The sequence below is a fragment of the Pristis pectinata genome, chromosome 31, assembly GCF_009764475.1.
Source record: "Pristis pectinata isolate sPriPec2 chromosome 31, sPriPec2.1.pri, whole genome shotgun sequence".
Lineage (NCBI taxonomy): Eukaryota > Metazoa > Chordata > Chondrichthyes > Rhinopristiformes > Pristidae > Pristis > Pristis pectinata.
The window spans coordinates 8,643,969-8,668,654 of record NC_067435.1 but is presented as its reverse complement, the minus strand read 5'-3'; the positions used below and the strand labels follow the sequence as shown (position 1 = coordinate 8,668,654).

Sequence of the window (24,686 nt, the reverse complement as noted above, 5' to 3'; positions counted from 1 at the left end):
AAGGGTGGTGTATACAGGACTGAAGGTGTTATATTTGAATGCACACGCTATACAAAACAAGGTAGATAAGCTTATAGCATAGTTAGACATTGGCAGGTATGATGTTATGATAGTCTTTCAACCACAGAGCCGTGGTTGAAAGAAGATCGCAGCTGGGAGCCAAGAGTACACATCCTATCGAAAAGACAGGCAGGTGGGCAGAGGGGTTGGGGTGTCTCTGTTGGTTAAAAAATGAAATCAAATCCTTAACAAGAAGTGACATAGGATCAGAAGGTGTAGAATCCTTGTGGGTAGAGTTAAGAAACTGCAAGGGTAAAATGACCCTGATGGGAGTTATATACAGGCCTCTGACTAGTAGCCAGGATATGGAGTACAAATTACAACAGGAGATAGAAAAGGCATGTAAAAAGGGCAATGTTACGGTTGTCAAGGGGATTTCAATATGCAGGTAGATTGGGAAAATCAGGTTGGTACTGGATCCCACGAGAAGGAACTTGTAGAATGCCTACGAGATCGATTTTTAGAGTTGCTTGTGGTCAAGCCCACTAGGAAAAAGACAATTCTGGATTTGGTGTTGTGCGATGAACTAGATTTGATTAGGGAGCTTAAGGTAAAGAACCTTTAGGAGGCAGTGATCATAATATGATAGAATTCACCCTGCAGTTTGAGAGGGAGCAGCTAAAATCAGATGTATCGGTATTATAGTTGAGTAAAGGTCGGTACAGAGGCATGAGAGAGGAGCTGGCCAAAGTTGATCGGAAGGGGACCCTTGCAGGGATGACGGTAGAGCAGCAATAGCAAGAGATTCTGGGAGTAATTCAGAAGACGTGGGATTAGTTCATCCCAAAGAAGAAGCAGCGTTCTAAAGGGAGGATGAGACAACCATGGCTGACAGGGGAAGTCAAAGACAGCATAAAAGCAAAAGAGAAGGCATACAATATTGCAAGAATTAGCAGGAAGCTCAAGGATTGGGAAAATTTAAAAACCAACAGAAGGCAACTAAAACAGCAATAAGGGGAGAAAAGAAAAAAGTATGAAGGCAAGCTAACCAATAATATAACAGACGATACCAAAAGCTTTTTCAGAGATATAAAGAGCAAAAGAGAGGCAAGAGTGGATATCGGACCACTAGAAAATGATGCTGGAGAGATAGTAATGGGGAACAAAGAAATGACGGAAAAGCTGAATAAGTATTTTGCATCAGTCTTCACAGAAGACACCAGCAACATGCTAGAAATTTGAGACAATCAGGGTGCAGAAGTGAGTATAGTCGCTATTACTAAGGAGAAGGTGCTTAGGAAGCTGAAAGGTCTGAAGGTAGATAAGTCACCTGGACTGGATGGACTACACTCCAAGGTTCTGAAAGGGGTAGCTGAAGAGATTGTGGAGGCATTAGGAGTGATCTTTCAAGAAACACTGGATTCAAGAATGGTTCCAATGGACTGGAAAATCGCAAATGTCACTCCACTGTTTAAGATGTGACGGAGGCAAAGACAAGAAATTATAGGCCAGTTAGCCTGACTTCAGTGGTTGGTAAGATGTTGGAGTCCATTATTAAGGATGAGATTTTGAGGTACTTGGAAGTGCATGATTAAATAGGCCAAAGTCAGCATGGTTTCCTTAAGGGGAGATCTTGCTTGACAAATCTGTTGGAATTCTTTGACAAAGTAACAGGCAGGAAACACAAAGGAGAGTCAGTGGATGTTGTTTACTTGGATTTTCAGCAGGTCGTTGTCATGGTGCTTCACATGAGGCTGCTAAACAAGATAGGAGCCCACAATATTACAGGAAAGATACTATCATGGCTAGAAGATTAGCTCACTGGCAGAAGGCAAAGAGTGGGAATAAAGGAGGCCTTTTCTGGTTGGCTGCCAGTGAGTAGTGGTGTTCCGCAGGTGGTCGGTGTTGGGTCTGCTACTTTTCACGTGATATGTTAATGATCTGGATGATGAGATTGATGGCTTTGTGGCCAAGTTTGAGGATAGGAGGAGGGGCAGGTAGTGTTGAAGAAGCAGAGAGTCTGCAGAAGGACTTGGACAGGTTGGGAAAATGGGCAAAGAAGTGGCAGATGGAATACAGCGTAGAGAAGTGTACAGTCATGCACTTTGGTAGAAGAAATAAAAGCATAGACTATTTTCTAAATGGGAAGCAAATTTATAAATTGGACATGCAAAGGGACTTGGGAGTCCTAGTGCAGCATTCCCTAAAGGTTAACTTGCAGGTTGAGTCAGTAGTAAGGAAGGCAAATGCAATGTTAGCTTTCATTTCGAGAGGACTAGAACATAAAAGCAAGGATGTAATGCTGAGGCTTTATAATGTGTAGGTCACATTGGGAGTATTGTGAGAGTTTTGGGCCCCATATCTAAGGAAGGATGTGCTGGCATTGGAGAGGATCCAGAGGTGGCTTACAAGAATGATCCCAGGAATGAAAGGGTTAACACACGAGGAGTGTTTGATGGCTCTGGGCTTGTACTCACTGGAGTTTAGAAGGATAAGGGGTATGTCATTGAAACCTACCAAGTATTGAAAGGCCTGGATAGAGTGGACGTGGAGAAGGTGTTTCCAGTAGTGGGACAGTCTAGGACCAGAGGCCATAGCCGTAGAAGAAAAGGAATCCCTTTAGAACAGAGATGAGGAGGAATTTCTTTAGCCAGAGCGTGGTGAATCTGTGCAACTCATTACCACAGGCAGCTGTGGAGGCCAAGTCATTGGGTATATTTAAAGCGGAGGTTGATAGGTTCTTGATTAGTGAGGGCGTCAAAGGTTACAGGGAGAAGGCAGGAGAATGGGGTTGAGAGGGAAAAATAAATCAGCCATGATCGAATGGCGGAGCAGACTCGATGGGCTGAATGGTCTAATTCTGCTCCTATGTCTTATGGTCAATGTTCACTCAGTGTATTCAGACTTTGTCACAGAAAGTCTCAGCCTGTTTGTTATTTGTGGGTATTTGCTGATAGAACTGTTTTTGCCACAGAATAAAATAAAGGTCCAAATGCTCCCTGAAGAAACCTCACATAACCGAGACACCCAAAGAGCAATAATCTGCCTTTCAGAGGCTCATCATTTTACAGCCTTGAAATGCGTTCATGAAATGCAGCAGTTAACTTGATGCATGCTTTGATGATGCTGATTGAGAGAAAATATTAGCCAGCACTTTCTTGCTCTTCTTTGAAATAATACATCCACCAGATACCTTACAGTATAAAATGAGAATGATTTACCGCAATGTGACGTGAGCAAACAATTCTAGCTTCAATTATTGCTATCAGTACAAATGCAGTCAATGGCGTGTTGTCATGTGCTTTCTGGATTCCTCCCTAAAGAAAATTAACACACATGAAAATACACCTTTGAATATTTAATTTCAGGCGTTAGTTAATTCTTAAAATAAATAACGTTCAATTAAACCAATGATGTCATTGTTGTTAAAAATGGCAATAGCCCAAAGAAACATCGAGGAAAAATGTAAATTGTCCTATCAAGATCTGATGATGATATATTTAAACAAAGAAACAACAAATTGTTGTAAAATAGCTAATAAGTTTATCTGCAATTTTGGATGGGCATTAAATGTTTTCATCCTATGAAGGAATAAAAGAATAAATCTCCTTTGTTGCTGAAGATATTTCCTTTGTTGTTTATCAAAACCAATTTTGAACTTGTCTGTCTACTCTTGTGTTTATCCTCTTGAAAAGTTTTCATCACTTTGACAAACCTCCTTTCCCTCTCTCCCTTCCATTGTCTCTACAAATGATGGATGCTGTTTCCGATTTCATGTCATTGCCTTCAATACCTTGGTCACCAAATCCCATCTCTTCTAAAACCCTTTCTCTGAATATACTTCTCTCCATTTCCAAACTCCACTCATACATTCTTCACAAGATATACTTCATGCATTATTTTAAACAGGAAGCAATATAATTCTGTTAATCAACAAAATAATGCAAGTTCAATACATAATTTAGAGATTCAATCAGTTTAATTTGCAAATCATGCTTATATTACTTTGTCTGTATCTGTAAATCCAAATTTTTTGAGTCCTACTTTCTTCATTCATGAAAAGTAGGCATCTCTGGAAAGACCCATATTTATTGGTACTCTGATTGCCCCTATAACTTACTGTCTAGTTCACTGAGAGTCCGGAGTCATGTTCAGTACAGACTAAGGACAGCAGATTTCTATTCCTTCAGGACCAAGTAGATTTTTTGACAGTCCTGTGGTTTCATGGTCACCAGTGTTATATAATTAGCTTTTTATTCCAATTAATTAAACAAAATCTGGAATAAAAAAAATAGTATTGGTAATGATGATCCTGAAAATAGTGGCTGGTCATTTAAACCCATCCATTGTGCTAATGTTTCTTAGGGAAAGAAGACTATCACCTTTACCTAGTCTGGCCTAAATGTGTCCCTAGGTCACAGTAACGTGCTCAACTCTTAACTGCCCTCTGAAATGGGCCAGCAACTTATTTGGTTCAAGGTCTATTAACAATGGACAACAATGGAAGGTGAGTCAGGGCTGCCAGCATTCTGTGGACAAATGAAGGGAAAGTTGTCCAAATTTTCAGTGAGTTGCTACATTCTCACTGGTCTGAATATCCTGTGTTTCAGTTGCATTATCTTCTAGTTCCATTTTCTGTACAACCCTAGAGTGGCAAAGTATAAAAATGACATTTTACTTACAGTCATCGATCCCGCCATCACTGGAGCATCCTCCTTGAAATGACCATCAGGTTTCTGTTTGTTTAATATCAGCCACTTTACAGCTCCACAGAGTACATCCAAGTCAACTGTGATCAAGTTATGTGCCATTGCAAACACCTTAACCACATAGGCAGTCAACCTACATTGAAAGAAATGCAACATAATTTTATTATAAGTGAAACCCCTGTCCAGAACTGGAAAATACTACTTGCCTGGCACATGTAAGAGATGGGAAATTTAGAGTATGGATAAAGATAGACATTCTGAAGTGCCAACATATTAAAAATGATCAAATGAAAAAACTTATCCACTGGGACTTTATCAACACCACTGTGGATGTTGATTTATTCTTGCTACCATTTAGAAACGAACTGTTCTTTTCAAAATACAATGCATAATTTTATCCAAGTGGAATTGGTTCACAGCAGTTAAGGCATATTTCTTAAAAGACTCATTTCTTCATTTTTAATGTAGGAGAACTTTGGACCAATTTTATGCATTTTATACAACTGGCATAGCATTCTCAGAACAAGCATCATTTGAAGGGGCAGAGAAATAATGGCATTGTGGTTCAATGACCAAAGTAATTCACCAAGATGCTTCAGAGAACAACATTCTGAAAATTCAGCTTCTGCCCAGATAGGAAAGGGAACATTTAAAAGTCAATTTGAACATACCATGTGCTGGATGGTTCATGTAAATATACTGCGAAAGAACCATCAGCCTTGCGATACGCCAGTTCTTGCATGTAACCTGTGTGAACAAAAAAAGCAATAAAAATCAAAAACCTATGAATTCTGGAGTCCCAAACAGAAACTAAATGCTGGGAAAACATGTGTCTAGAAATTTGGACGTGTACCATTGCTTTTCTCAGCATTGAGCTTATGGAAATGGATGTTTTTTTTCTGAAAGCAGAAGGCACATACAGTAATACCTTGTCCACTGACATCACCTCAGCTGCACGAATGCATTTGTCATCTTTGAAGTATTCACTTTCGGTGCGGGTGACCTTCATGAATAGTCTCCTCCTGCAGTCCATGTTACGGGTCTCACATGAATCTTAATTTGTACCCTATCCTGCAATTGCTGTAATTCTGCTTTACCCCTACACGTTGATTATTATGAATTTCATGTCCTTCATTGTTACTTTTTACCTGTCAGATAAAGGCACCAAATATTCCACATTAACCTTTCATCGTCTGTCACTCATCTTCTCTTTGTAGCTCCTGATTGCCAATGCTGACACAATCTTTCCCCTTTCCACCTTGACAATCTTCGATGACCTGGTTAACTCAATATTCTCATCTTATCTTCCACCTAAAACGTCTTTTCCAACACGTCTTGTGCCATTCCTCCCGGCTCCTCTCCTTTCCTTTCACGTCCTTCAAATTTGGGCTTCACTGAACATAACCCATTAGCATATTTGCCACTGAATTTCCTGTAGTCCATTGAAAGTGGTCCAGTACATGACCAGATATAATGCAAGCCAATGACTCAAAGACTGCTTGAATCAATGGTATTATCATCCTCCCAACTTGCCTTCCGTAAGGACTCCATTCCATTCTCATCTATTTTCCTCTCCTTTGCTCTCATCCTCTCTCCTCCCGAACTGAGCAAGAAGAGTTCCCCTGGTCTTCTCCCAATAGTCTTTGCATTCGACAGATTATTCTTTGCAATTTCTGCCACTTCCAACAAGGTTCTGCAACCAGGCACACATTCCACTCTCCTCCCCTTTCAAAGGATCACTCCCTTGGTGTCTCCCACCTCTGTCCCCATCAACCTCTCCTCATTTTACATCACTTACCTGTGCAACTGCAGGAGAAGCAACCTTTTGCCCTTTTCCCTTCCCACCATTCAGAGACTCAAACATTCCTTACAACTGAAGCAATACACTTGTACTTCTTCCAATATAGTGCATGGCATTCTGGGTTTACTGGTGACATGGAGAAACCAATGCAGATTGAGTGATTACTTGTGGAGCACTCAGTCCTTGACCTTTCGGTTGCTTGCCACTTCAATTAACCATCCCACTCCCACTCTGATCATTCTATCTGTGGCCTCCTGCAGTGTTACAAGCCCAATGCGAGCTTGAGGAAGAGCACTCCCCATCAGAGATATTCTCTTTATTCTTCCCATCCTTATCCCATATTCTGTCCTGCTAAAAACAAATATCTCCCTTTCTCAGTTCTGACTAAGGTTATCGGATCTGAAACATTAACCGTTTCCCTTTCCACAGATGCTGGGTGAGAAAGACCAACTTCAGAATCTCTACTGACCATTTCGCAGAGGTGCATGACCCAAACTGGCAACATCCCAAACACCGAAGAAAGGAGGAAGTAGTCCATCCACCTCCGGAGTAGTCCATTGTCTCCCAAATTTGAGTTTTTGTTAAAAGAGGTGACCAAAAAGATAGATAAGAGAGGTGCGATTGTCTACAGGAACCTTAGCAAGGCCTTTGTCAAGGTACCGCATGGTAGGCTGGGTCACAAAGTTAGATCACATGGGATCCAGGGCGAGCTAGCCATCTGGGTCCAAAATTGGCTTGGCGGTAGGTCATAGAGGGTTGTGCTGAAAGGTTGTTTTTGCAGACTGGAGGTGTGACCAGCGGTGTGCCACAGGGATTGGTGCTGGGTCCGCTATTTATATTAACAATTTGGATGAGAATGTAGGTGGCATGCTTAGTAAGTTTGCGGATGACACTAAGATAGGTGGTATAGTGGACAATGAAGAAGGTTATCCAAGATTACAACAGGATCTTGATCAACTGGGCCAGTGGGCTGAGGAACGGCAGATCAAATTAAATTCAGAGGAATGCAAGGTGTTGCATTTTGGTAAGACGAACTAGGGCAGGACTTACACAGTAAATGTTAGGTCCCTGGAAAATGGGGTAGAACAGAGAGACCTGGGGTGCATGTACATAGTTCCTTGGAAGTGGCGACACATAAATAGGGTGGTGAAGAAGGTGTTTCCCATGCTTCATTCTTGGAATATTGAGGACAGGAGTTGGGACGTCATGTTACAGCTGTGCAAGACGTTGGTGAGGCTATATTTGGAGTACTGCAATACACTTCTGGTCACCCTGCTATGGGAAGGATGATATTAGTCTAGAAAGGGTGCAAAAAGGAGTTATGTTACCAGGACTGAGAGCTTGGGTTATAAGGAGTGGCTGGATAGGCTAGGACTTTTTTTGCCTGGAGCATAGGAGGCTGAGGTGTGACCTTGTAAAGGTTTATAAAATCATGAGGGGCATAGATAAGGTGAATAGCCAAAGTATTTTCCCCAGGGTAGGGGAGTACAAACCTCAAGGGCAAAGGTTTAAAGTGAGAGGTGATAGATTTAAAAGGGACCTGAAGGGCAACTTCTTCCACACAGAGAGTAATGAGTATATGGAACAAGCTTCCAGGGGACATGGTAGAGGTGAAAACAATTATGACATTTAAAAGGCATTTGGATAGTTGCCTAGATAGAAAAAGTTTAGAGGGATATGGGCCAAACACAGGCAAATGGGAATAGCTTAATAAGGAATATGCAGCTATATAGGTCCCTGGTCAGACCCCACTTGGAGTATTGTGCTCAGTTCTGGTCACCTCACTACAGGAAAAATGTGGAAGCCATAGAGAGGGTGCAGAGGAGATTTACAGGGATGCTGCATGGAATGCAGAGCATACCTTATAAAAGCAGGTTGAGGGAACTCGGCCTTTTCTCCTTGGAGCGACGGAGGATGAGAGGTGACCTGATAGAGGTGTATAAGATGATAAGAGGCATTGATAGGGTAGATAGTCAGAGGCTTTTCCCCCAAGCTGAATTGGTGGCCACAAGAGGACATAGGTTTAAGGTGCTGGGGAGTAGATATAGAGGAGATGTCAGGGGTAAGTTTACTCAGAGACTGGTGAGCGCGTGGAATGGGCTGTCGGAAACGGTGGTGGAGGCGGATACGATAGGGTCTTTCAAGAGACTGTTAGATAGGTATATGAAGCTGAGTAAAATAGAGGGCTATGGGTAAGCCTAGTAATTTCTAGGGTAGGGATGTGTTCGGCACAGCTTTGTGGGCCGAAGGGCCTGAATTGTGCTGTAATTGTTCTATGTTTTAAGTTCTATGAAACTTGGTTGGCATGGACAAGTTGGGCTGAAGGGCCTGTTTCCATTCTGTATAGCTCTATGAATCTGTGACTAATTCCAAAGGATAATTCATTTCAAGTTGAAAAGAAAATCAACATATAGCTTTAGAAGGAATGCGCCCAGCCTCAGTGTAACCCCTGTAGCCTATAGTCCTGACACTAAGCAGGATTTCACCAGATCATCAATGTCCGATTAATACCAGTCCAGTACACAGCCTGTGGACACTGCCCTCAAATGGGATTCCTATCTGTTGACATCAACACATTTCAGTGTGTATGTCCATAATACCAATGGAATCATCACTCCATGTCCCCATCTGAGACAATATTGATTTATAGACACCCTTCAGGACGTCTGATCTCATCACTTATTCTTACTTTAGATTTGCTCCAAACTAATCAGGTGTTTTCATATGCTATTTCAGTATAAATCATCATGGATAACCTCCACATCAAAATGCTGGATTCTAAATTAGTTGTGTCCTCCTTATACCACAGACACAACAGCAGATCCACCGTAACACCCGTTTCTAATAACTGCCCCAACACATAGGTGGACTCATCACATGCCATTCATGATGGTTTTTGTTCGGTTTTGCTCCATACATAGTTTGTACACTCTCTATCAATCTATACTGCATTACCAGGGGCCTTTTATGCAATAATTTGTGAAAGGGGTTTAATGTGTTGGCCAACTCAATAGAAACTTTGAGTGGCACTAGAGCATCTTGAGGAAAAAGTTTACCTCAGAAACATTGGTCAGATTCCAACCCAAACACCATTCCTCATGAACCCCACTACAGTTGAGCAAGAGCCCTTCAATTATTTGCTATTTTTGTCCGCACACTTCAGAATAGTGGTGTGTGAAAGAAAGGCCTCTCATCTGTAGGTCCTATTTAGCATTTGCCAACAGCTTTTTGATTCCTCTGCTAAGGGAATTTGGTTCTTCCTAATTATTTTAGATTGGGTCCTCATGGTCTTTACGCACCTCAATTAAGTATTCTCTCAGCCTCCTCTGTTCCACAGAAAACAACCAAGCTTAGTGAATCTTTCTTATTGGCTATATTTTTCAGTCCTGTAATATCTCTGAAATCTCCTCTGCAGTGCAATCTCATATTTCCTGGAACACAGTGATTATGGTTGTATATGATATTCAAACTATGGTATAACTAGTGTTTTATACAGTTCTTGCACAACTTCTTTGTCCTTATAGTCTATGCATTGGTTGATAAAGGCTGCATCCAATGTTTAATCTGTTACCATATCTGTTTCCTCCTTACTGTTTACATACATGCTGCTGATTTCCCCCTACACTTAGATTTAAATCATTAACGTATATTGCAAAAGCAAGGGACTGATACTGTAAGCTCTGGAATCCTACTGGTAACAGACCATTTTGCTTCCTGACAATGAGGCAATTTTGGATCCAATTTGTCATTCTTCCTTGGAGCCTGTGGGATTTTCCTTTTTGGCCAGTCTGCCATATGGGACTGTGGCTGACCCTAAGCCTCATCAAATTCCCTGCTCAATCTCTACATCCCTTCATTTCCTTAATGTCTAAATACCTTTTGGCTCAGTGGTTGATGTACTCTGTGGTCAACTTAAACTTTCAAACTATTTACATACTATTTCTTTTAAAAATACTTTTCAAACTACACAATGTACATAAAACAGAGGTGCTTTGTACCTTGTTGAACATTCTTCAATGCAGTTTCTCTGCGGTCCACTCCCAACTTCATCCATTGATTGGTTTTGTCAAGGTATACCAGAGTAATTATCACTGGGGTCATTCTCATCATATTCTGTTCACCACATCCATATGGAACTTTGATTAGATGGTTCAGGTTCAATGCATCGATAGTATTTTCAATAGCTTCAGTTAAAAGATGTCCTGTTTCATTCATAAAATAAATTTAAGAGTAACCTGTGAAAAATCCACTTACCCATAACTGGCCAGGTTTTATTAGAATATCACCAAATCTCAAAAACAATTCCATGCATTTATACATAGAAATCTAATTTCCTTTATTTTCTTGGAAATAAATTTTTGACTAAACAACTTGAAAGTTACTCAAACTTTATCCAGTGGATTGTTGTAATGAGGAAGGCATTGCTCAAAAGAGAACTGCTTAAACAGCTGAAGGGAAAAAATATAGAGACCATGTGTAAAAAGCAGGGAGAGTGAGGTTAATGGGATAGCTCTACCGAGGAGGCAGCACAAACACAATGGGCCAATAATCTCCATTTGTACTGTATCATTCTGTGATTCCACAATCCATACATTTTGTAAAAGATAAATGAAGAACTATTAATGGATCTTTGAGAAACTCTTCAGTAGGATAATAAACTCATGTTTTGTTTTTAAACAGGTAGACAGCATTCATTGGGATTATACTTGTCAACATCTCTATTTGCACTGTAGGTATACAATAATGCAGACTCAGAGCACAAGAGGAGGTAATCTAAATCATCAAGTCGGTGTTGCATTTTTTTTGAACAAATCCCCCAGTAGTCCCAAATATCTACCCCACTCTGAAAATTCTTATTGAATCTTTCTAACACCTCTTCGGGTGATGTTTATTCCAGAGGTGAAACAAAACATACTAAGATTTGTAACAAAGAGAAATCAACTTTTATTTAAATACATACAACTCAGGGTGACAAGAATTTGCAGACTGCATTTTTGTTGCTTTCATGGAGAAGTATGCAAGAACTCTCTGGAAAAAATATAAGCCAACAAACCTACTCACACGAGCACAAACTGTATTTACTTTACAAGGTCATACACCTCTTTACAAAAGCAGTGTGTGTGTTGGAGGTCACAAAAATTGCTGGAATAACAAAGACTTCTCAGCCCTCCAGACCGTGTCCTCTGGTTACACACCCCAAAAGTCTTTTGCCTGATCAAACTCTGATTTATTTCCAGATTTTGTGAAATATCCAAGAACGTTAATGGGAGAACAGAACCTACATATCACAAAGAACAGAGAACTGAATGTCGATTTGAAGGGAAATAGAAACAATCAGGGCATAGAGCACATCAGGAGGATCACATTGAAGCATTAGTCAGGCCAAAGCTGAAGGTCTGTGTACAGTTCTGGTTACCACATTGTTTTTGATAATGTATTTCATGATTAAATAAAATTACTTCAGACATTTGTGAAAGCAACCAGAAACTGGTTGCTTTTCTCAGTGAAATTAATGGTTGTATAAATTAGAAGAATCCAGTATTGCAAAAGTGCCTCAAATCTGCCAACCAAAATAAAGATGTGCTGAAAGAACACACTTATATTGAACAATCATGGAAACATCTTGTTAGATTTTGTCAGTATCTTTCAACAAGTTGGGTTTTGGTGGAGAGAAAATTCTTGAACCCATGTAAAATCATCGAAACATAGAGCATAGAAACGGGCCCTTATGGTCCACCTTTGTTCATGTCGACTATTCTGTCCAGCTGTGCTAATTCCATTTGTTTGCATTAGGCCTGTATCCCTCTATGCTTTTCATATCCATATACCTGTCCAGATGCCTTTTAATCTGCCTCCACTACCTCCTCTGGTAACTTGTTCCAAATATTCTCCACCCTCTGCATTGAAAACTTACCCCTCAGATCTCCTTTAAATTTCTTCTCTCTCATCTTAAACCTGTGTCTTTGAGAATGTCCTACCCTGGGAACAAGATTCTGACTGTCTATCCGATCTATGCTAAACCTCAATAAGGTCACTCCTCAGCTTCCTACCTTCCAGTAAGAATAAACCCTTCTTATCTAATCTCTCTTTATAACTAAAGTCCTCCATTCCAGGTAACATCCTGTTAAATCACTTCTGAATTCTCTCTGTTCTGTAATGTGGTGACTGCAACTGTACACAATGCTTTAAGTGCAGTTCAATCAGCGTTTTGTACAATGCAACATGACAACTCTTATACTCAATGCCTTGGCCTATGAAGTCAAACATACTAAATGCCTTTTACACTAACTGATCAACGTCTGTTGTCACTTTTATGGACTTGCACCCCAAGGCCTTTCAGTACATCAATGTTCCTACAGTCATTGCCATTTACTTCATATGATCTAAATGTCTGATGATAAACCAATTGAAGTGTTGATGAGTATCCTTCAATGCAAAGCACAAATCAAAACAATCATTCTTCACATGCAATGAATATTTTCTGGAAGTACATATCTGGAATGTACACCAGGAAATTTTATACATCATTCTGGGATTTATCATCCCATGACTATTCATCTTTACTTGTCTACAAGACAATTACATGACAGATTTTTAGCCAGAGCAAGTGGAATGGGAGTGAAAAATATATCCTGACTACCAAAATAGTGCTTAAAAATCTGATTTTAAATTGAGAAGTAAACAGAAGTCACTGAGAGGAGGAAAAGTAAAAGCAGTCTGTTACGGAACCATATTCTAATCAGAATAAAGAGAAAAATGCCAATGTGTGCATCACTTGAGTTTGATAAGCAATAATTTTTACCTGTGGAAGGGCAATCTTACAAGTCTCTTCCCAATTTTTCAATCATATTTAAGTGCTATTCTTAAGTTTAAGATGGAAAAATTACCCAACTCTGAATGCTCCAATGTTCGCAAATCAGATTTGTATTTGTCTCTTCAGTTCCTACAGGACTGAGTCCATCACCATGAACAACCTACCTTGAGCGCTGATGAATGTTAATGGTTCTGTCTTTGGAACCATGTCTTTTGGGGCTTGGATGGAAACATTAAACACTTGCACTTTACCTAAGTTAAAGGAAGAATATATTTATTTATTCATAATATATCGTCAATACAATGCTATATCCTCCCCAATTCATACACCATCCTAATTTGAAACGTACGGATGTTCTTTCATTATCACTGGCTTCAAATCTTAGAACTCCCAGCTTAACAACATTTGGAAGTATCTTCATCACAAGCAGTTCAAGGTGACTTACCAATGCTTCTCAAGGGGAATAAGGAATGGGCAATAAATTTGCCGATCATACCCGTAATCTGTAAATTAATAAAAACCTTCTCATCAACTATCTTTACTTTTCACAGATAGTGGTGAATTTTCAGAATTTTCTACCATGGATGGTTGTGGTGGCAAGATCATTGGAAGTACTTAAAGAGACAGTGGATAAATCTTTGAAAGACCAAGAAAATCAAAAGCTATGGGAACTGACACAGGAGATGAAGCCTAGAGCAGATAAACCAGGTTTGAGGGAGTGGCCTATTCCTGCTCGTATTTTCTGAAGTCCTTACTTATTTTCCAGATAATTATTTGTTTGTTTCCTTTGTTGTTTAAATCACTTTTGTTGTCTTCCTAACTAAGTTACCCAACCCTCCTGCAGTTTACAATTTTTCTGGCACTTCAATTCATCTCAAGTTTTGACAAGATAACTCAAATAAGGTAAACTGAAGGTGCTTGAATTTTCTTTCCTCCCTCTTGGTGATGCAAAATCACAAATCCCTAGATGGAGGTTGAGAAATGCTTCATGGCAGCAGAGAAGTTAGATTAGACATGCAGAATCTTCCTATGACCAGATAAACAGTACAGTGTACTTTTTCTGGTCCCTGTATCATGAAGGTTCTACCTATAAGGAAAGACTGTGAAGCTGCTTCCACTGCTAAGGCACTCTAAAAGGGCTACAAATAAAAGATAAACATTTGTAAATCTAGCAGAAATATCTTTATACACATAGTGGTGAGAATGTGAAACTTGCTATTCAAAGAATTACTGGAGTGAAATGAGTGTATTTTCACCCAAGCCTCTGACTTAAAATGATTCTGCACCCTAGTCCTTGGAAATCTAGCAAACTTATCACCGTCAATGGGTGTCACTCACTGCCACAATGCTCCAATGTCTTAAAATGAGGAATTTCTCAGTTTTCCTTCAAGGTGCATCAACAATCTAAGGGATCCTTATCCACACAACACACTGGCTGGTATTACCCATTTCTCTTTGCTGCTTGGAATAAACCCACACCATGTCCACAGAGAAAGACAGGTAAACAGATCTACATGCAGTAGAAGGTACTGTTCCTGTATAGTTAGCATTGATGGAGCACAAAATCCACCCTTGGCCTCATTCATCTTCATGCCTGCAGCTCATCCTCACAGAAACCTCCAGTTTTGGCCATGCGTGCATTCCTGAGCTGCTGGCCATGCCTTCAACTTCCAAAACTCTGGAATTTCTTGGCACCCTTCTCCATCTTTCCATATTTGTAGCAGGAAGAACTCCATCTCATTCACAAATGCAGACTGATCCACAGTGGAGAAGCCAATCACAGATTTGGGGAGCCAGCTTTGTTAGATTCACAGAAGCCACCGAGTCATGTTAATTCACCATCCCATTCCTGTTAACCTCTCTGCTCTCAGTCTGCTACATTTTTCAACAAAGTTCAATAAACACCACATTACAACACATTCTGAATGGACATTCGAGTTTTCTGAACTCAATGCTGAATTTCACAGACAATTAGCATTTCTGGCATTTTTATTTCAGTTTTCTGCTATTTCATCCATATATCTTTGGTAATTTCAGGTAATTATTCTACTGTCTGTCTGCTGTCAAATTTTGTAATATTGAATCATCACCTAACTGCTGTCATCCATCCTGTTACAGACCTTTCCTTTTATTCTCCTTTCCTATTACCCCTTTCTCTGCATCTTAAAGCCTGCTTCTCTCTACCTTTTCCTCATTTTCATGAAAGGTTACCGACGTGAAATAGTGTCCTTTTCTCTCTCCAAACATGCCTCCTGAACATTTGCTGCAGTTTCCGTTTCGATCTTTATCATTAAACTCTCGGTCGTTTTCCCTAATTTCATCTTTGTCTTACAGTGTCAAATATGGTTTGATAACACTCTGGTAAGACGTAATTAAGGCACAAGTTAAGTAGAAGATGTTGTTGCTGACAACTGCGTATTATGAGGGTTAATGACATGGTAAAATCTTACCTTTGGGTTCCAAAATGTAAGTATCCACTGGGAGTTCCACTTTAACTCCTTCTGGCTACAGAAAGAAAGAATAAAGTGAGTTTGCTAAGGTCTGGTTTCTTCTAGGTTTAGACTGTCTGCTTAAGTTCCTTTGACAGATAAACGTGTCATTTGTAAGACCTTTCTCTATTGCCACCCTTTCTCCAATATACCTTCAATTATATGTGTGAGAGACTTTAAAGTTCACCATCACTTCAATATTCCCTTCAAAACCCATCTACTACGTAGCACAAGGGCAGCGGGAACACGTGGGTACCATTTTCTGTGGTTCCACCCAATGCTAACTGAGCAATATATCACCATTCCTTCATTGTCACTGGCTGGAAGTAATTCTGGCACTGCTGGATTATCCCTCTGCCCAATCACCGTTCCCCAATTTTCAAAAAATATGTTCTCAGGAACACTATCAAATGTTCAAGTTTCAAAATCCAGATTCTGAACAATCCAAAGTTCTGTGCCAGCTGTTCAATTCTATTTCAGATGTCTGACTTTAGGTGAAACTAAACTGTTACAATCACTTATATTCCTGGACCCTGGAGTTTAATTATATTGAACTTACCACCACTCGGAGGGGCTTTCTCACTCCGTCAGTCACAAATACATTCAAAACTGAGGCCTTGACTTCAATCGCGATTTCTCCAACTGTCAATGGAACTATAACATAAGGCACCACAGTGGATGATTTTGCAGGAATAGTGATTTTAGCAAGGTATCGCTTTGTTGGTTTTGCATTGCTGCACAAGTTCTCATTGTAAGGAAACTCCACACGAACCTGGAATTTAAAGAGCAACTAAAATGTAATAGCAGAAAATATATAAAAAAATAATTTCTTCTCAGTCTTCTTATGAAGGAGCACTAAGTAGTCAAAGACCCTCTTTTCAGATGTGGCATTAAATGAAGGTATCAGTTGCCCTTGACAAGGGACTCCCTGCCATTACTTTGAAGAAAAGCAGGACAGTTCTGGGACCAATATTGTGGCTTCAACCAACATCATTAAAGCAATTTATCTGTCCATTACCACTTTGCAATTTGTGGGATCTCACTGTGCACAAACAGGGTCCTGTGCTTTCTACACTTCAATGGTGACTAAACTTCAAACAATATATAATTGGCTGTGAAGCACATTGGGTTGTTCTGAGAGGTGGAAAGGTGAAGAACTCACATGTAATCAAATACAAAAATATTACATGATTTATAAAATTGTGGATATAGCAGCAGTAATAGTAGCTTAATGACAGATTATTGGTATTAAAAGAATTATTTCCAATTCATAATGACCTCAAGCAAGTAACAAACAAAGTGCTCTGGTGGCGGTTCATCAAAATGAAATCTGGGATCAGCAGGCGGTCCCTTAAGAAAAGATTTGTAGGATTGGCTGAGGAATGAAAGATAAAGTTCTGCAGCAGCTGCATACAGTGAATGTTGTAGAGGTGTGTCCACTGGCTGGAAAGAGGCAAAGCTTTGGGATCAGGGATCCACTATTTTAGCACTGCAGAGAAGAGGAATTGGTTCCCTCAAAGACTTGTGAATCTTTGAAATTCGCTAACCTGGATTCCATAGAAGAGTTCATTCCAGGCTAAAATAGCCATATTTTTGGAATACAATGGAATCAAAGATGGGAATCAGATAGAGTGGCTGCCAGACACCCAAGCTCAATCCAGATATCGGTTGTTGTCTGCATGGATTTTTCACGTTCTCTCTGCGATCACATGTTTTCCCTGGATTTCCTCCCACATTATAAAGACATGCTGGTTGGTAGGTTAATTGCCCACAGTAAATTGTCCTTATTGTGTAGGTGTGTGGTAGAATTTGTGGGGAGTTGATGAGACTGTGAGGACAAAATAAATGAGATTAATGTTGGATTAGTGTAAATGGGTGAATTCTGTGGGTCAAGGGCCTGTTTCCCTGGTGTATCCATGACTCTAAGATGCAGCTGAGGTAGAACTGGTTCAAACAGCTGTTTCGTTTGTTCTTATTTTATTAAGATGAGATGGGCATTGACTCTATTAAATTGTTGGCCTGAAATTTGCATAATAACATGGAATAATATGTGGCATTCAGGGTGAACTTCAAACTCAGTACTGGTGTTAGAAGCCAATACAACAGTCTTATAGTCCTGTTGTCCCTCAGCTGGTTCAAAGGACATGCAGTGTTGGCTCAATTTTACAAAAACTTTATACAGCACCTTTAAAGTTACAGAACACCTTGAGGAAACCAGCAAGCAGGGGTTCCATCATGCAAGCAACTACCCAGCAGCTGAGGGTTCCCTTACCTCTGACAGTGGCCCTTGAATCTAAGAACATCACCCAGAGCTACAGTACACAAGGTCCCAAGCACCGAATGGCTTCTGAACCCAGGTTCTTCAATGTTTGGTGGACTCCAAACATCTGGAGACTTGAGCCCAGTGACCTGAGGTCTTTACCCAGGGACACCAGCATCTAACTCTAATTTCCCCCAAAATACACAATGATTATATTAAAGAGGCAGTTTAATAAACAAACACAACATGTCTCAAAGCCCTTTATGGGCACTATATTACTTCTAAGATGTGGTCACTGTTGCAAGGTAGCAAACAATTTACACACAGCAAGCTCCCGCAAACAATACAAGAGCTCATCAGAACACCTGTTTCAGGGTGGCTGAAAGGCAATAATTGTTCAGGAAATTATAAGTAATTAAAATTATCAACTGTTCAGTACATTTTTCCCCTCTATCCTAATAGAAAGGTCTCACATCATTTCGAGTGTGTAATCCTGCAACTCATTGAACTTCCCAATTATTGACCTGTCACTTTTTTACTGAGACACTTTCTCATTATAGACTTAACCAGCTCTCAAGGAAACCTCTGATGCCAGATTTTCCTTTGCAGACTTTTATAAGCTTGCCTCCAATGGGATCTATATCTCTCTAATCTACTATGACTGGACTTTGTATGATTTTAAATACTATCAGATTCCCTCTCAATCTCCTTGGTTTCAAGGAAAACAAACCCAGCTTCTCCAACCTGTCTACATCACTAAAGTCCCTCATCCCTGGAATCAATGCACATTTTCTTCACACCTTTCCTAAAGTGCAGTGCTGAGAACTGTGCACAATACTCCAGTCGAGGCTGAACCAATCTTTTATGAAGGTTCATCATAACTTCCATGATCATTTACTCTGAGGCATCACCTGCTCTTTTAATGTTTTCTCAATCTGCCCTGCCAACTTTAACATTTCGTATACATACAACCCTAGACCTCTCAGTTTCCAACCCCTTTTTATAATTCTGCCCTTCAGTTTATATTTTCTCTCCTCATTCTTCCAACTGAAATAGAGTCACTAATGTAAATCTGACAGCTCTGTCGTTACAAGAAATGTTCTTGCACCCTTTCTTGAACATGGTTGTAACATTTGCCACCTTCCAATTCTCTGCTACCTCCCCCCACATGTATGAAAATTTGGAAGATTACGACTCCTGCTTTCTCTAGTCCTGTTTCCTTGAGCAACATGGGATGTAATTCAATAGGACCAAGTAAGTTTTCCCTCTCTAAACATAACTAGACCTTCTATGACATTTTAGCTCTATTGTACCTTATACCATCTCTCCAACTGTTAATATATCATCATTATTTTCCTCAACAAACCTTCAAAAATTTAATTATCCCAGTCTTGTTCAGAGCCTCTAAGCATACACCACTCCCTCTTTTCTTGAATAGTCCAATCCAGTCTCTTACAACCTGCTCATTATTTGTATGCCAGCAGGAGATGGCTGGATTCTCTTTTATGAGAACCGTTTTCCTATTTCCAAATTCCCACTCATTTTCCTTGTCACATCTCCTCTCAATTTAATGCATTTAGCACTTGAAGAATTTGTATGACATGCATCATGCACCCTCTTTGTGGTTTAAAGATATTCTCCACCTCACTTGCCTTCAAAAGAACCCTACATTTGTTCCCATACTGTTTCATGTGCCTAGCCTGCACCTGAAACATCTCATTAAAGATTTCCCACCTTTCTTGTCAATCTTTGGTGCCATTATTCTGGATAGATTTCCCCCTTATCTCATTGAAGTTGGCGTGTTCCACTTCATAAATTCTACTTTTAAGTTCTTCCTTTCCCTTCTCCACCACTAATCTAAACCTTATGATAATGATAATCACTCTGACCAAAATATTTTCCCTTGACATTTGATCCATTTGTCTCACCTCATTCCCTAACACAAAGATGGGATTTCTAGTAGCCTCTTAGAGTTATTCCAAGTAAAGAAGCCAAGCCACATTGCCAAACTTACTTGAATTCTAGTATTATGGTAATTGTAGAGGATTGCTCTAATTTCCACTTGTTCATTGCGCACAGCTGAGTATGGAAGTCGAAGGTCAATGAAAAACTGTTTCATTACTGTCAATTCATAGGGTTCGGCAATACACACTCCTGCAGGAAGAAAACAGTTAAAATTCAGAACAGGCATCCGACTAATTTTTGTAAAAACCATAACCCATCATGTTATATTTCACAGAGAAATTAAATTACTTCCAAAGCTGAAAAAGATGATAAATTTCATTTCCTTCACAGCTTATCCTGGTGTTTTGATAGAGTGACTCTCACGTTCCCATGAATAGATACTGTTATAAATTGACACTCTGCCATGATACACCACAAATCATCTCTAATTTGAAGTGGAAACCTTAACAATTGTGAGAGTGTTATGTTACGCAAATGACCATTCACACTTCTTCAAACTAGAGATGGTTGGTGAGGTTTGGTGGCATAATGGTCAGAAGTATGGACTAATCAAGAGCTCAAATCCAATCATGTTCATTGGGACGTTTCTATTAATTGATAAATTATATTTGGATTAAATAGCTAGTATCAGTTTTGGTGATAATGTACAAAATCCCTGATGATGAATTCTCTCAGCTGATGTATCATTGATAATTTTAGAAAAAATTACAGCTGAAAACATTACAAGTCCAGTTGAAAACTTGATGATTAGAATCTTCTTGATTACAAGACAGACCTCCTCTGATTCTCAATGATTTCCCACAACAGTGCACCTATGTCCTATCCAGATTGCTATTACCAAGAAAGTGTTCCTACCACTAACTCTGCCTCCCTTTCTGGCTTCTGCCTAAAACAAAAAACTCTGTCAATCCTTGCTTTCTTCTTTTTAGCAGCACATAAACCTTCCTTGACAGACAGTCATTTGTCTATCCCTTATTTTTGTTTTTAATTGTGACCCAGTGAAGTAATAGCATAAGAGTGATAATATTTATGAAAGCACCTATGATGTAATGTCGCTGCTATAATGGAACATTCTGCGAATACGTTACATTACAGCTGTCACTGCTTTAACATTTAAACGTGACGCTTTGACACAATCAGGTGTCCTGATAGAAATAAATGGATGAACCTACTTAGAAGGAACTATTTTCTTCCTGTGAATGATCTCATTGATAGATTGTAACAGTGCAAGAAAGTCCTGATCAAAAAAGGTTCATCAGATACCAGCACAAGTTAACCATTCCCTTTTTCCTTGAGCCATTCTGCCCTTTGTCATTTCACCTCTCGTGTCTTCTAGCCTCTTATTTCCATTTTCCCTGCATTTTGAAGTTTGTTTTATCTCTAACTTTTCCCAGTCCTGATGAAAGGTCCTCATCCAAAACATTTTTTTTTCTCTTTCCATAGATGTTGCCTGGCCTACTAAATATTTCCAGCATTTTCTGTTTCCATTTCAGATTTTCAGTCTCTAGAATATTTTATTTTTAGATAAATTGAACCTGCATTTTTATATCCTTTGCCCTTTCAGACTACACTCCAATGGCATTGCAGAATTATATCAATGATCAGCACATTTTCACTCTCCAGTCAAAGTAAACAGGTGAAGACAATTTTCTTTTGTCTTTAAATGCTCTGGTTGTTCCACATCTCCACTCCCACAACTTCCAGGTGTGAAAAGAAAGAGATTACTAATATTTGATCAAAGCCTTGCCTATTGGTGACTTTAATATGTTCTGTAGCAATTGATTTCAACATTCTTGTAATCCATAAACATCTTACCTTCTGTCAGACTCACACTGACAGCTTGTATTTCCCAGGTAGTGATCGAGTCTTTAACATGTTGAACTATGTCCTTTGATGCAAGGCTGTTTAAATAAAAAAGAAGTCAGTTAAACTCATTTCGACACATACTGTCAACCTCCTGCTTTCTGCAGTTAACAGCACCTCTTTGTTGTGAAGAATTTAAATGAGAACTTGCTAAATTGAACCTTTGGACACAATAGTCTTATTCCTCTAAATGTCACTACCTGCAGCTGTTACCTATTTAGTCATGGAAAGCATCAATGACTAATCTAAACATTAATCAGCATCTTCAGGAACTATCCACAGTCTAATCATAGTATGTCATATGAGGGTCAGTGTACCTTTACAAACTGGGTATGCTGTGATTTTTGATATGTTGGTGTAACAGCCGCTAACTTCAGTTCAGAGTTGACTACCATCAATAAAGGATCTTTTGTTTGAAACTACCTCCACTATTGGCCGAAGGAATGAGTGATACCAATGAGCCTACAGGTATGGCACAGAAACTTCTTGGACAGTTGGCTAGGTTTTTTTTGCTTTTTACTGAATCTCATTTTGATAATATGTTACAGTGTAATTCAGTTCTGTTATTCCCACAATACTGAATTATTTACATGCCAGTAAAATCACTTCATTTGAAATTGTTTCCTGCATAACAGGTTTTTCGTGAATATGCATTCCCAAGCTTTGCATCTGCTGCTAAGACTAGTGCTGTGTCAGCGATGATCCAGTGAGGAGCCCTCCTCCTTCTCAGTCAGAATGTTGTGGGTTCAAGTACTGCTCCAGAAAGTTAGGTGTAAATAGGTACATCTGCCCTCATGGTATTATTCCGACAAAAAAACAAGGAAGCTTTCCCAAAATCCATCAGTGATTTCCTTGTTGCTGTTTGCTGGAGATACAATGGGCAAAATATCTCCTGTGTTTCTTAATTTGCAAATTTAATTATATGAACTACATTCCAGTTAAATACTGACAAAAAAACCTTCATTGGATACAACTCTTGGCAACATCCTGAGAGAATTTTATTAATTAGTGCAGTATAAATAACAAGCATTCATTAAAATGTGTAGGATTTAAGGATAAATACCCATTTCTGCCACGGGTTTTTGGAAGAGAAATCGTCTGCCATAGCCAGCTTTCTGGGAAGTTAGTCCTGGCTGTTATGTCCTCATAAGGAACGTAATATTCATCATCAGCACCTGAGGAAAAAGACTAAATTCTGGAATTGGACATAATTTTACCTTGGTGAAAAAGAATAAAACATTGAAAGCTAAGAAATTGCATTTTCTACTCAGAATGGGAACATGACACACCAAATTCACCATTGACCATCAAGCGATGTTTGTGTTTCTGAAGCCAATTTAACCTTTTACAAGGTCATAAACAATGCTTAAGTCTTCATGGTATGATGGATTGTAACATGTACATTGTCTTAACAAATAAGAGAAGCCATTTCAACTTTAATATTTTGCTCTGACAAAAGCAAAATTGTGAATTTCTGGCATTCTGGCTTCCCAGCAAAACACATAAATTGTGTTTTCAGAACAAATGATAACCTTGACACAACCCACACACCTCCACCCCATCACCTGACCCTCCAGCAATATGCTACGTATATGCTCCTAGGAGCCTGCAACACTGGCCTAGAGTTGGAACAGCAGGTGCAGGTAGTGGCCAGTCAGTACCATCTAAAGTATCTCACACACAACCAATTGCCAAAGTTCAATGACTTTAACAGAACAGGCAAGTTAAGAAGAGATGGGAATATTGACCAAGCATTTGCTGACAGTGACTATAACTTATAACCATCTTCCTTCTCACTATGGGTGCCTTGTGTTAATTATGATTAAGTCCACAACAATCCATTAGATCAACTAGATCTAAAGTTGTACCTGTGAATGCTCTCACTCACCTCTTCCTCAACCTTCTTTTGATGGAGTTCCATCTGCAGCCTCTGCCAAGTCCTGAGACTTTCTCATTGAAAAGAGAAGCCATTTCAACTTTTAGATTTTGCTCTAAGAAAATAATTTGTATATCCCTTCCCTTTATTCCTCAGCTTCCAGGAGCAGCAAAAAGTAGACCAAATGAACCAATGAGAAACCAACTTCACTCTAAGGGCAGCAGAGAAGGAGTGGGAGAGCCAATGGCAAATTGACACTTGCACACTTCTAAAGTCTAAATAACAAACTTAACATGGGTACACTGGAGAAAAAGCAAAAACAAAATCATCAGAACAGAGAGGAAAGATTGAACAGACAGGGGCAAACTTCTTCAGAAAAAAGGATGAGGACGACTAATTGATGCTTTACAATTAAAACTGCTTTGAGTCATGGTAACCACAAAACTAACATATTTTGCGAAAATCCATCTAAATCACTAAAGTCCTTCTGGGAAAGAAATTTGTCATCCTTGCCCGATCTGACATTTTTAGGATCACAGACCCACAACAGTATAGCTGACTTGAAACTGAAATGGACAGGTCAAGTGCATTTTGAGATTGACAATAAGTGCTGGCCTTTCAAACAAAAACCACATCCAGTATATTAATTAAAAAGGAATTGTGAAGGAGCATGCCTGGTTGGATGCAGAGAACCATCAAAAATACAAAATGGGAAAAACAGAAAATGCTGGAAACACTCAGCAGGTCAGGTGGCATCTATGGAAAGAGAAACAGTTAACGTTTCAGGCCCAGAACACTTCATCAGAACAACACTCTGATAAGTCGCATCTTTCCACAGATGTTACCTGCTCTGCTGATTGGTTCCAGCATTTCCCATTTTTATTTTAGATTTCCAGCATCTGCTGTTTT

At 39.5% G+C, this 24,686-nt stretch overlaps 1 protein-coding gene across 1 annotated transcript in view; it reads right to left on the bottom strand.

Moving 5' to 3' along the window:
* The window catches only part of LOC127585096 (complement C3-like), a 97,417-nt gene that overhangs the window by 22,514 nt on the left and 50,217 nt on the right, over positions 1 to 24,686 (bottom strand). The window contains exons 18-27 of the mRNA XM_052042289.1: positions 22,965 to 23,076; positions 21,854 to 21,939; positions 20,088 to 20,227; positions 16,373 to 16,585; positions 15,775 to 15,829; positions 13,489 to 13,575; positions 10,509 to 10,712; positions 5,381 to 5,456; positions 4,683 to 4,842; positions 3,222 to 3,317 (exon numbers count right to left, since the gene is read on the bottom strand). Of these exons, the coding sequence (XP_051898249.1) occupies positions 3,222 to 3,317; positions 4,683 to 4,842; positions 5,381 to 5,456; positions 10,509 to 10,712; positions 13,489 to 13,575; positions 15,775 to 15,829; positions 16,373 to 16,585; positions 20,088 to 20,227; positions 21,854 to 21,939; positions 22,965 to 23,076 (1,229 nt within the window). The remainder of the gene's footprint in view (positions 1 to 3,221; positions 3,318 to 4,682; positions 4,843 to 5,380; positions 5,457 to 10,508; positions 10,713 to 13,488; positions 13,576 to 15,774; positions 15,830 to 16,372; positions 16,586 to 20,087; positions 20,228 to 21,853; positions 21,940 to 22,964; positions 23,077 to 24,686) is intronic.